The sequence below is a fragment of the Gossypium raimondii genome, chromosome 7, assembly GCF_025698545.1.
Source record: "Gossypium raimondii isolate GPD5lz chromosome 7, ASM2569854v1, whole genome shotgun sequence".
Lineage (NCBI taxonomy): Eukaryota > Viridiplantae > Streptophyta > Magnoliopsida > Malvales > Malvaceae > Gossypium > Gossypium raimondii.
In genome coordinates this window covers 40,022,737-40,036,032 of record NC_068571.1, presented here as the reverse complement: position 1 = coordinate 40,036,032, position 13,296 = coordinate 40,022,737, and the positions used below count along the sequence as shown (strand labels likewise).

Sequence of the window (13,296 nt, the reverse complement as noted above, 5' to 3'; positions counted from 1 at the left end):
CATGAGCCAATGATTCAATTGAATAATGCTTCTCCACATATTTTTCCAGTTGAGCATGTTATATTCATTATTCACAAAAGTGGCCCTATCAATCAACGTGGGTTTTAGGTTAAAAAAGTAGCTCATCTTTTGCTTTTATGCTTCCCAACTCCTCCAAAACACATCCTGTTTAGCACTGTTGGAAGTTGCCCAACAAATCCTGGAGAGGATCTTTTGTGTCTTTGCTCCAAGTTTTAACACAATAAACTAATAACTAATACTTGTGCTGTGCCCTCTGCCAAGCTAATCTTGCTACAAGATAAATCTGGCCAATCAAAGTTGGGATACCATGTGAAGGGACCATTTTCTTGCAATGTTTAACACAAAATAATCGCTTCTGCTATATCATTAAATATGAAAGTATTTATTCCACTATTTTTGTACCATTTTTAACATATATACACTAGACTCAATATTCTCACAAAGTTACGCATAAATTTTGATCTTTTGTGTAATTTGTTACATAAACTTTGATTTAGTGTTATTATATATATGAAACTTTAATTTTCACTCAAATGTACACATTTAAATAATTAAATACACAACTTTATTCTTATATTAGATAAATAAAATTATTTATGTAAGCAATCATGTAAACGTAAAATTGTGCTATATTTTTATAATTGTGTTATTGACCGTTGAAAACTGAATCTTTGAACTATACTTCATATATAGTTCATGTATACATGAAAACTGAAAAACTCAAACGTATAAAATTGTATAGAATTATACTTCATGTATAACATTGCAAATTTGACCAAAGTTCATGTATAGTTTTGAGATTTATCCCAACAACATTTAATCTTTGAACTTGTCAACATTTCTCAACTTGGTCTTTGAACTTTTTTGGGTCCACATTAATTTTGGAATTTGGCAACTCTTCCCAATTTGGTCCTTTAACTTGAATTTCTTCTATGTGTGATGCTATTGCACTATGAGATTGTGTTACATCATTACTTGAAATTTTTTTTAAAAAATTATATAAAACCAAAATTATTAAAAATTTTATATTTTTTAAATTTGATAAAAATTTAAGTAATGATATGATATAATCTCAAAATATTGTGTCATTATATTTTAATAGAATCCAAGTTCGTAAATCAATTTGAAAAAACTGTCAATTTCTAAAACTAATATGAATAAAAAAATTTTAAAAACCAAAATGAAAAAAAGTACTAAATTTAGAAAATAAATCCAAATGTAATTATCTTTAAGAATAATATATTTTAACTTTGTATAAAAAGAGTGATTAACACTAACGCGTTGAAACCGAGTTAGCCATCCGACCCGAATATTGTATAGAAAGAAACTTACATTGTGTGATACATCTAATAATCTAATCTGAAATTTTACTCTTTGACTTTGACTCTTCTTATGAATCTATTCTCCCACTCTCCCTTTCTCTTACGATTCGACCACGCAGTTAATGATTCCAGTGTCATTGGGTCGTATATTCCACGGGATGAAGTAAAGATTGGGTTTACAATATAAAGTACTTAAAAATTATTAAAAATAGAACATCGGTAATGACAATGTATCGCAAAGAAAAAGAGAGAGAAAAATAAAGAACGCACAGATTTTACATGGAAACCCTTTCGGGGGAAAAATCACGGACAGAGGAGAAGATAATTCACTATGTCGAATTCGAATGATTACAAGAGGAGTAGACTATGTCTATTTATAGGCTTGTAAAGCCATATTCTAATAGGAGTGTAGTAAGATTGAAACACCTTATTCTAATCAATATCAAATAGATGGAGCTTAATAAGGTTTAAAAAACCTTATTCTAAAATAAAATAAAACAAGTGTAGTTCTATATGGATTTTACTTTTATTTTATTTTACCAATGTATTTTATTTAAATAAGGATTCGGGTCACTTAATTCTAACAATCTCCACCTTGACATGAATTCTCAATAAACAAGTTTTTCATCGCGAACTCTCAGTGAACAAGTTCTTCACCTCTTCCATAAAACCCCTTAAGGGTTTAATTTCAACAATGAACACTAACCAAGTCTAAGCAATGCTCAAACTTGGTTATAGGAAGTGACTTAGTCATCATATCTACAGGATTTTCATGATTACTAATTTCGCTCACAACAATATCACCACGAGCAATAATATCACGAACAAAATGATACCGAACATCAACGTGTTTTGTTCTCTCATGAAACATTTGATATTTTGTAAGAAAGATGGCACCCTGACTGTCATAAAATAATGTACTGATTTAAAGGTCTTCATTGAGTTCACTAAAGAGTCCCTTCAACCAAATGACTTCTTTACAAGCCTCAATAATCGTCATGTATTCAACTTCAGTGGTAGACAAAACAATTGTAGTTTGCAAAGTGGCTTTCTAACTGATTGCACAACCTCCGATTGTAAAGACATAACATGTGAGAGATCTTTTTCTATCAAGGTCTTCAGCAAAATCAGAATCAACATACCCAATGGCTTCATCTTTAGTTCTTCCAAACTATAAGCAAACATCAGTAGTACCTCGTAAGTATCTTAAAATCCACTGAACTACTTTCCAATATTCTTTACCGGGATCCGCAATGTATCTACTAACTGTACTGATTGCATATGATAAATCTAGACGTGAACAAACCATAGCATACATGAGAGATCCCACTGCACTAGAGTATGAAACATGTGACATGTACTCAATCTCACCATCTAATTGTGGAGACAAAGCCGATGAAAGTTTGAAATGGGCTGATAAAGGAGTACTAACAGGCTTAGCATTTTGCATATTGAATCTACAAAGAAATTTCTCAATGTACCCCTTCTGACTTAGGTACAATTTACTTGCTTTTCTATCTCTGAGAATCTCCATACTAAGTATCTTCTTTGCTGGTCCCAAATCTTTCATCTCAAATTCTTCACTTAGTTGGGCTTTGACCTTTCTTATCTCTCATTTATCTTTCGCTGCTATCAACATATCATCAACATAAAGGAGTAGATACACAAAAGAAACATCACTATTTTTCTTAAAGTAAACACAACTGTCAAAGCTAGTTCTTTTGAAATCATGAGAAGTCATAAAGGAATCAAACCTCTTGTACCACTGTCTTGGTGAATGTTTCAAACCGTAAAGGGACTTTTTCAGTAAGAAAATATAGTCCTCTTTTTCTGAGACTGTAAAACCCTCTGGTAGTTACATGTAAATATCCTCCTCAAGTTCTTCATGCAAAAATATAGTTTTTACATCTAATTTCTCAAGCTCTAAATCATGTATGGCCATAATACCAAGCAAAGCTCGAATCGAACTATGCTTCACAACTGGGGAGAACACATCTGTGAAGTCCACTCCTAGAATTTGACTGTAACCCTTTGCAACAAGTCTTGCTTTATACCTGGGTTTTTTAACTCCTGAAGTCTCTTCTTTCTTTTTAAACACCCATTTACAACGAAAAACTTTTTTACCTTTAGAAAGTTTTACAATATCCCATGTTTTGTTTTTATGGAGTGATTCCATCTCCTCTTGCATAGCAAACATCCACTTTTCTGAGTCTTCACAGCTAATTGCATCAGAATAATTAGATGGCTCTTGGTTTGCATTTATATCTTCAGCCACATTTAAAGCATAAACAATTAGATCAGCCTTGGTATATTTCTTTGGAGGTTTAATTTCTCTTCTAGTTCTATTTTTGGTGATAGAGTATTGTGGTGAAGAAGGAAATCTATTTTGAATTTTTGTACTAGCTTAAGGAGTCGACTCTGTTGTAGATTGTGGATTAATCTGATGCTCCACCTGCTTTTGATTTTCTTTATTGGAAGAGTCTTTAAGAGATAAGTTAGGTAGCATATCAGTTTCATCAAAAATAACATCTCTACTAATCACAACTTTTCTATTTTCAGGACACCATAACTTATACTCTTTTGCACAAGCTTTATAACCAAGAAAAACACATTTAATGGATCTCGGTTCCAATTTTCCATTATCAACATGAGCATACGCAAGACACCCAAAGATCTTTAAATCAGAATAGTCAGTAGGATTATCAGACCATACCTCTTGTGGAGTCTTTTTCTTAATGGCAACAGATGGAGATCGATTGATCAAAAAACATGCAGTAGAGGTTGCTTTGGCCCAAAACAACTTTGGTAAGTTGGCATTTGATAACATACATCGAACCTTCTCCATGATCATTCTGTTCATTCGTTCTGCAACGCCATTTTACTGTGGAGTATGACGAACAGTCAAGTGTCTCACGATCCCTTCTGACTTGTACAGTTTATTAAACTCATCAGAACAGAACTTTAAGTCATTGTCTGTGTGGAGGTATTTTATTTATTTTCCTGTTTGTTTTTCAATTATAGTTTTCCAAGACTTAAATGCGAAAAACACATCGCTTTTCTACTTCAGGGAGAACGCCCAAAATTTTCTGGAAAAATCATCAATAAAAGTTAGCATATAATTAGCTTCACCTCTCGAAGGCACTCTAGATGGCCCCCACAAATCAGAATGAATATACTCCAACATTCCCTTCGTGTTATGGATTCCTCTAATGAATTGAACTCTCTTTTGCTTCCCAAAAACGCAGTCTTCAGTTTGTAAATTCCTTGCCCGTCAAGAAGTCCTCTTTTGCTCAATTCTGTCATGTCATTCTCACTCATATGCCCTAGGCGCATATGCCAAAGTTTAGTAATATCACCATCTGACAAGGAAGAGGATGCGACAACTGCATCACTAGTAATAGTAGAACCCTGCAAAACATATAACTTGGCAATCTTTCTCTGCCCTTTCATCACAATGAGGGAACCTTTGGAAATCTTCAAAACCCCACTTTCAGCTGTGTATTTGTACCCTTTTAAATCAAAAGTACTCAACGAAATTAAATTTCTCTTCAATTTTGGAACATGTCATACGTCACTAAGTGTTCTTAAAACTCCATCAAACATCTTAACTTTAATTGTTTCAACACCTTCGATTCTACATGAAGCATTATTTCCCATCAAAACAACACCTTCAGACACTATTTTGTAAGTTGTAAACCAATCCCGATTGGGACTCATGTGAAAGGTGCAGCGCGAATCAAGGATTCACTCCTCGCTCACTTTAGAATTATTGACAGAAGCGACTAAAAGTTCACCATCGCTGTAGCCTTCTACAACATTAGTTTTACCGAAATCTTCTGGTTGTTTTCCATTTTAATTCGCAGTCTCTCTTTTGATCTTATTCTGTAGCTTATAGCACTTAGATTTAATGTGTCCTTTCTTCTTGCAGAAGTTACAAGTTTTACCTCTGTTTGAAGATTTTGATCTACCCTTAGATTTATCATGAGGATTCTATTCTTGTGTTCTTCCACGATTATCATCAGCATTTTGATCTTGTCTCCCACGAACAATGGGACCCTCTCCCTAAGAGTCAGTTTTAACCACAAGATGCTTCATCTTATCATACGAGGTTAAAGAATCATAAATCTCATCAACTGTGAGAAACTCACGGATATATAAAATCGTATCTCTAAAGGTTGAATAAGACGGGGGAAACGAACAAAGTAGGATCAACCCTAGATCTTCCTTATCATACTGAACCTTCATGGCCTCCAAGTTTGAGAGAATTTCTTTAAACACTGTTAAGTGTTCGTGCACAGACGCAACTTCCTCCAAACGATAAGCATAAAGATGCTGCTTCATATACAGCTTGCTAGTTAGTGTTTTCAGCATACATATTTGTTCCAACCTCTTCCGTAATCCAGCGGCGATCTTCTCCTTCATCACATCCTGTAAAATTTCGTTAGACAAATGCAGATGTAATTGTGTTAACGCCTTTCGATCCTTGCACTTCTTCTCTTCTTCCGTCAATGTTGAAGGCATCTTATCTACCCCTAGCAGAGATTCCTCTAAGTCCATCTATGCAAGAACTGTCTGCATCTTTATCCACCACAACGCGAATCTGGTGTTGCGATCCAATAAGGAATTTCATACTTCAAATACGCCATTACCGTGATTGAGATAAACAACCCGAAAACTCTGATACCAATTTGTTAAAAATAGAACGTCGGTAATGACAATGTATCGCAAAGAAAAAGAGAAAAAAATAAAGAACACACAGATTTTACGTGGAAGCCCTTTCGAGAAAAAAACCATAGGCAGAGAAGAAGATAATTCACTATGTCTAATTCGAATGATTACAAGAGGAGTAGGCTATGTCTATTTATAGACTTGTAAAACCATATTCTAATAGGAGTGTAGTAAGATTGAAACACATTATTCTAATTAATATCAAATAAATGGTGCTTAATAAGGTTTAAAAAACCTTATTCTAAAATAAAATAAAAGAAGTGTAGTTCTATATGGATTTTAATTTTATTTTATTTTACCAATGTATTTTATTTAAATAAGGATTCGGATCACTTAATTCTAACTAAAATAATATAAAAGAAAAAGAAAATGGTGGGAAAACAGAAAACAATTGTATTCAAATAACTGAAGGAAATGAGAAAGTGATGATGAGGTGGTGAAAAAATGTGAATGAGAGGAGAGGAAGAAACCTTGGATCCCAAAAAAGTTACCAGCTTTTTTTTACTTTTCCTTTATTTTCTCTTACATTCTCACTTCCCAAACATTCCCTTACCTCTTTTAGTAGTAGCATTGTAGCTGTACCTCTCTTTCACTCAAATTCCTACCACGAAGAAAGCTCAACGAAAAGAAAAATAAAAGAAAAAAAGAAGGAAACAGTTTTTCTTTTTTTTAGTATAAGTTAATTTGAGGTTTAATCCAATGGGAGCTGGTTGCTCCAAACTATCACTCTGCTGGTGGCCGTCAAATTTCTAGTCAAACCTCCATGGCTCTTCTGATCTCGGTTAGTTAGTTAGTTGACATATTCCGTTACTTTCTCTAGAAAATTGTACTCAAATTTCTATATTTATTTCAAAATTTTATTTCGGTTTGTAAACGTTAGAGAATGAGAAGGCAGCGTTACCTGCTGGATTCCGCGAGTACAGCTTGGACCAATTAAGAGCTGCCACGTCAGGGTTCTGTACGGACAACGTTGTGTCGGAGCATGGAGAGAAAGCTCCCAATGTAGTTTACCGAGGGAAGCTCGACGAGGATGGTTTCATCGCCGTTAAACGCTTCAATAGATCAGCTTGGCCTGATCCTCGACAGTTCCTTGTATATATATTTACTTAGTTTTAATGCTATTTCATTTTCAGTTGATTTGTAATTAGTATTTTTTTTCCCTTTAATCTTTCTATTGGGTTATTTTAGGAGGAAGCCAGAGCAGTTGGTCAGTTAAGAAGCGAGCGATTGGCGAATTTGATTGGTTGTTGCTGTGAAGGAAATGAGAGATTGTTAGTTGCTGAGTTCATGCCTAATGAGACTCTCTCTAAGCATCTTTTTCACTGTAATTAACACTCTGACTCTCTGATCTTTATCCCCCCGCCCCCTACTTTTTAATCTTAATTTCTTTTACTATATAGAATGAATGTTCAGGTAATGAATATATCTTACTAATTATATGGTGTAGGGGAGAATCAGCATATGAAATGGGCAATGAGGCTGAGAGTGGCGCTATATCTAGCGCAAGCTCTTGACCACTGCAGTAGTAGAGGAAGGGCATTATACCATGACCTTAATGCATATAGAATCTTGTTTGATCAGGTAATTCTAATCTTTATCTTCCATATTTGAACATATTACCTTGCTTCAAATGTTCAAATCTTATGATGGTTAACTTCCTGATAGGAGGGTAATCCTAGATTATCTAGTTATGGCCTTATGAAGAACAGCAGAGACGGAAAAAGTTATAGTACAAACTTGGCTTTCACCCCTCCGGAGTACCTAAGGACGGGTAATAATGTGCTAACAGATAAAGTTTTAGAACTCATGTACAATGGCAACTGTCTGTCTATGTTACATTATATATTCACGCATGTATTGGGGGAAATGATAGGTGCATTTGGCTCGGGGTACTTGAGGTTCTCATGCAACATATGTTTAGGTGAGCTAATTTAGACACCTTCCCATGGCAGGAAGGGTTATACCAGAGAGTGTGGTTTACAGTTTTGGCACCTTATTGCTTGATCTTCTCAGTGGCAAGCATATACCACCAAGCCATGTGAGTTTTATTCTCTCCTTAATCTTCTTTAAACTGGAAGTCTCGTATGGAACCTTTTCTCCTAGCAGCTTAAGAAATTATTCAAACATGATAATTTAAAATGCTCGAGTGTTGGATCTTTATCATAATGCAGGCACTTGACCTGATACGTGGGAAGAACTTTCTGATGCTAATGGACTCATGTCTGGAGGGTCATTTTTCAAATGATGATGGAACTGAACTAGTGCGGTTAGCTTCACGATGTTTGCAGTATGAACCTCGTGAGAGGCCAAACGTGAAGTCTCTTGTAACTGCTCTAACTCCAATTCAGAAGGAAACTGAGGTATGCTCAAATTTTTCCCCATTATCTTCACCTATTTCTTGTATCCAACTTTTATTTTATATAAGTCCATACCAAAAGTATTAATACTTTTAAGTAGAAACAAAGCTATGTCTTATTACTGCAAAGTGATTTCACTTACATTTTTCCAACAATGGAGTTGCTGTGGCAGATATTGAAAATTAGTTACTTGCTAGCTTAAAGCTTTATGATAGGGATCAAGAAGTGTAACTTTTCCTTAAGTTCTGAAAAATGAGTGTTGAACTTACTTTCATTGTTCTGCTGTTCATAAGTATATTATGATTAGTTAAATTACCTTTGTTACCTGTATTACTTAACAGGTCCCATCACATGTTTTGATGGGCATTCCACATGGAACGCTGTCCTCGCAACAAAAAATATTAACACCTCTGGGCGAAGCATGTTCCAGAATGGATCTTACAGCAATACATGAAATGTTGGAGAAGAATGGATACAAAGATGATGAGGGGGTTGCAAATGAGGTTAGCAATCTTTACTTTTTATTTTGTTCAAATCTGAGTCAGAGTAAAAATAGTGAAGAGAAAAAGCAAGTTGATGGCTCATTGGTGCATTGATATAACACATAAACTCTAGAAGTATCATGTTCTTGGTCTTTATTACTCTTCATTTTTCTTTAAGTACCCCGAAACATATTGAACTTCGCTATATAAGGATATAACATCCAAAAATCTTCCATAACTTAAAAAATAAATAAACATGCATGTACCAGACACGTACTCATATTCAACCCTTTATAAATAAACCTGAATTGTTTTGTGCTAAGTGGCGTTTGTTTGTTCTGCTTTGCAGCTTTCTTTCCAAATGTGGACGGATCAGATACAGGAAACTCTGAATTCGAAAAAACGTGGAGATACAGCTTTTCGAGCAAAAGAGTTTGAAACAGCCATTGAATGCTACACCCATGTAAGTATTTTATTTTCAAATCAAGCATTCTTCAGAACCATTTTGTTATCTGCAATCAAAATCAGACAATGGTTTCAACACTTAAAACGTGATTGATCTTGTCTACAGTTCATTGGAGGGATGATGGTATCACCAACTGTGTTTGCCAGACGCTGCTTATGCTATATGCTTTTTGACATGCCACAAGAAGCACCTGGAGATGCCATGCAAGCGCAGGTAATATCTCCTGAGTGGCCAGCGGCATTTTATCTCCAAGCTGCTGCTTTGTTTAGCCTTGGGATGGACAAAGATGCCCTGGAAACCCTCAAAGATGGTACTGACTTGGAAGCCAGAAAGCATAGCTGAAAGTGTATGGGTTTTTTTAACTCCCTTTCACTTTTATATTATCCATTTTATTTTAAGATAATAACAAGAATGGAATTTTCTTATTTGAGCTTGATGTCAAGGAGATCTGCATATCAATTATCGAAGAATCGTCCATGTATCCACTGATCGATTAAAGATTACTGTGATGAATTGAGATTATTCACTTTCAAATAGCAGGCATTGTCTTTGCATACTGAGTAACTAGTAACCTATTCTATGAGGAGAAAACAGAATGAAACTGTTATTTTGCAACTAACATTGCATACCACTTAAAAGAATGGTCTATCTAAAATTTTCAATACGATACTACCTTTCATTTCCAGGTCTTATGGCTACCTTTTATTGCAATTAATGTTCCTACTAGGATCCATACATTTCGAAGAATGGGAACCAACTTGGTAATATTGTGAAATCAGGCAATATTCAAGACCATTCGACCATTCATGGCCTGTCAATACCCAATAGTCATGAAAACCGAAAAAATAAGTCATGCACAAAATGAAAGCAGAAAACTAAGCAGAATGCTGCTTCAAACAAGGGAGAGAATTATTAAATAAATGCAACTCGTTCACAAAACTTTTAGGTCTGACTATGGATTTATCTTTGTGCCAGTAAAAGTTGAGTAGGTTTAAAGCACAAAGTTGTTGGTGCGTGAAAGATCAAGTGGATTGAGAAATGAACCGTAAAGCCCTACCAAATCTGAAAATAACAACATGCCTACTGACTGCAAAGGATGAGCCAACAATGCAAAATCATGTTACCAGCATCTATAATTTACGGCAATGCATCAAGCTAGTTCAGATTCAGCCTTTGGGGCATTTTCTGTTGGTTTCATCAAGGTTGGTGCGGTATCTCTAGGTTTGGACAGATGCGGAATGTATCTCCAACAGCGTTTGTGAACTCCACTTATTTTTTTGGGAGCATCTGCAGCTGCAGCACCTGCATTAGGCATCAATAATATCAACTAAACCACATTTAACAGTTAATTGCAGATAGAGAAATCTAATCAGATAGCAAAAACCGTCAAATGCAGAAATAACATCTATTCTTCCAGAGTTATCATCGCAGTAGTTAAATCAGTCCAGGAATTACCATTTTTCTAACATGGGTCTAGGACATTGCAAATGGTCATCAAGTATAGCAACACACTGTATGATAGCCCATTCAATCTCGTTACACCCATTTCGACAAATAACATCAGTGGTTTTTAACCATAAACAAGAAGCATCTATCAGAATCTAGTCTCCTTTGAACTCTCTTCTACACAAACTATACCATTTCCTACCTTCTACATTGACATTAAGATTGCCTAGCTGTAGCAATCATCTTGATCTTTAAAGCAGCAATGAACCATATAATTGACCTCTTCTGATCTTAGCCCATTATATATATATTGATAAGGGATAGGGGGTGGGGGGTGGGGGTTGTACAAATAGCGAACCCGAGACTGGAGTCAACTAAAGACTTGAACACATGTCCTTTGCCACTCCACTTGTCTTTCAGTCAATGATCTTAGCCAATATTTGGCACAATGTTTAAGTTTCAGTAACTTTTTTGTTTTCTTAATGAATTAGTGTCTTCTAAGTACACAGATGCACCTCCCAACCTACAGAATTTTTTGTTGCTTTCTGCAACACTCTTAAGTCATTTTTCGACATGTTCAACATTATTCAGCTCACTGTTCTGCCTCTCTCTTCCCCAAGCTAATCAGTATTCATTTATGCTGCTCCTAATTCAGTGCAAAATCAGTGTTTCTCCAGCCATGGATCAGAAGTGAGACGGACTAAAATTCATAAACTACCAAAAAAGTAAATATCAAAATACAGCAGGAGTGAGACTCGAAGAGAAAATTATAAACTTATTCAACAATAGTTAAGGATGCACTGAGCACTGAGATAGGCAATAAAATACCAAGCATCTTTTTAATCGAAATGGAAAATATCACCAACATTAAGTGACACCAATAATGAGCATAACAATACCAAAAGCTTAAGTCCTAAAATTCAAACCAATATCTTACTCCATGTAGCAAAATAAACTATTTATATGAGTTACTAACCGTCTTTGTGGACCACTCCCCATGCCTTGCCATGCCTTCCATCCTGCAAACAAGCACAAACCAAATAAACCCTAAGAACAGACCAACAATAGTAAGAATTGCATAATCAACTAAACCCATAGTTTTTTTTTTGTCAACAACTTTATTATTAAAAAAACCAATACATTGTGCTCAGAACACCGGATAGAACCATTTAACCCCATCAGCTCTTCACATATCTCAGTAAAAACAAAACACCAATGGTTCAAAAATCATTCCTTTTAGATATAAATGAATCACTTTTAGAAAACCAACCCGAAATTTCTTTCTTGTTTTTTTCCTTGGAGGAGTAATTGAGTGAGAAAGAGAGGACCTTATAAAGATTGATCTTGGTGATCTGATATGAAACATCAGTCCAATGAGTTTTGGCCATGTGGTAACCAAGCCCCCAGTTGGGTAAGAACTGAGCTACCTCGAAGAGGTTCTTCTTCTTTTTTCTCTTGGGCTTTTTGGAAGCTGTAGAGGAGGCGCCAGGGCTTTCTGTCGAAGTCGCAGTTGAGAGGTTTCTGAAGAAGTTGAAGGAGAGTCTCAATAGCCCAGTAGTTTGATTTTGGGCAGCTCTGTTTGCGAGTGCCGTCGCCATTTTTGGGTTTTGCTTTGGTTTCTGTTCTTTACTCTATATTAGTAAAGGGCGACTGGGGAAGGGAAAGAAAGGAGATGAGGCGTGTTTTCTCAAGTACAAAAAAATGAGTTGGAGAAGAGCATTCTCAAACGGTGTCGTTTTTATTACTGTTAGAAGAGGCATTCGCTTATTGGTATGTAAGATTTCTTTTTTGAAGGGTGAATTTCATCCGGCAACTAAGCTAGTAGTAAATTTATATATTGGTAACTCAATTTTAAAAAGTTATAAAATAATTATTAAATTATTTGAAAGTTTTTATTTAAATTATTAAAATATTAAAAGTTGTTATTTAATTTATTGGGATATTAATTTTTTTTTTAATTTAGTTAGTGAGGTCTAAGCAACAATTCGATGACAGATATAATGGACCAATACCCATCAACAAGTAGAACATATCTTAAATTCAAGTCAATCTAACGACCAGTATCGAAGATTGAATAAAAAAAACTATTTGGATTTTGGTTTACAGATTTGTAATATTCAAAATTGTTTCATAAAAAAAAACTAAACTGTAAAAGAGAAGTAGAAAGAGAGTTTTCGATTAGTACAAGTAGTGCAAACAGAGAAGACCATATAACAACGATTTTAACAGTTTAATAACTTGAATAAAAAATTTTGAATAATTCAATAACTATTTTAAAACTTTTCAAAATTAAGTGATTTACTTTAAATCCTATTTTTTTTCAATAAGATTACTTCTCCTAAAAGCATGCAATACTTATTATAGGATTTGCTTCTTCCTTTTTAATAAATTTAGTTTCTTCAATTTTAAACATTTAACATGTTATTATTATAATCAATATATTAAATTTTTATTATGTACATGCCTTATCTCGT

At 34.7% G+C, this 13,296-nt stretch overlaps 2 protein-coding genes across 2 annotated transcripts; one reads left to right on the top strand and one right to left on the bottom strand.

The window, feature by feature from the left end:
• The first annotated feature begins 6,529 nt into the window (after positions 1-6,529).
• LOC105791772 (serine/threonine-protein kinase BSK5) lies at positions 6,530-9,912 on the top strand. The gene is given in 10 exon segments (XM_052633794.1): positions 6,530-6,852; positions 6,952-7,163; positions 7,260-7,395; positions 7,519-7,652; positions 7,737-7,842; positions 8,024-8,109; positions 8,243-8,431; positions 8,770-8,931; positions 9,260-9,373; positions 9,482-9,912. Coding segments are annotated over 10 exon segments (1,458 nt in total). The 5' UTR covers positions 6,530-6,770; the 3' UTR covers positions 9,719-9,912.
• Positions 9,913-10,264: 352 nt separating this feature from the next.
• On the bottom strand, positions 10,265-12,513 carry LOC105791783 (uncharacterized). Its single transcript, XM_012620017.2, has 3 exons — positions 12,151-12,513; positions 11,799-11,841; positions 10,265-10,678 (listed from the first exon to the last, which is right to left on the bottom strand). Exons 1-3 carry the CDS (start codon positions 12,418-12,420, stop codon positions 10,527-10,529), a joined length of 465 nt encoding a protein of 154 aa, XP_012475471.1. The 5' UTR covers positions 12,421-12,513; the 3' UTR covers positions 10,265-10,526.
• Between the last annotated feature and the right edge of the window lie 783 nt (positions 12,514-13,296).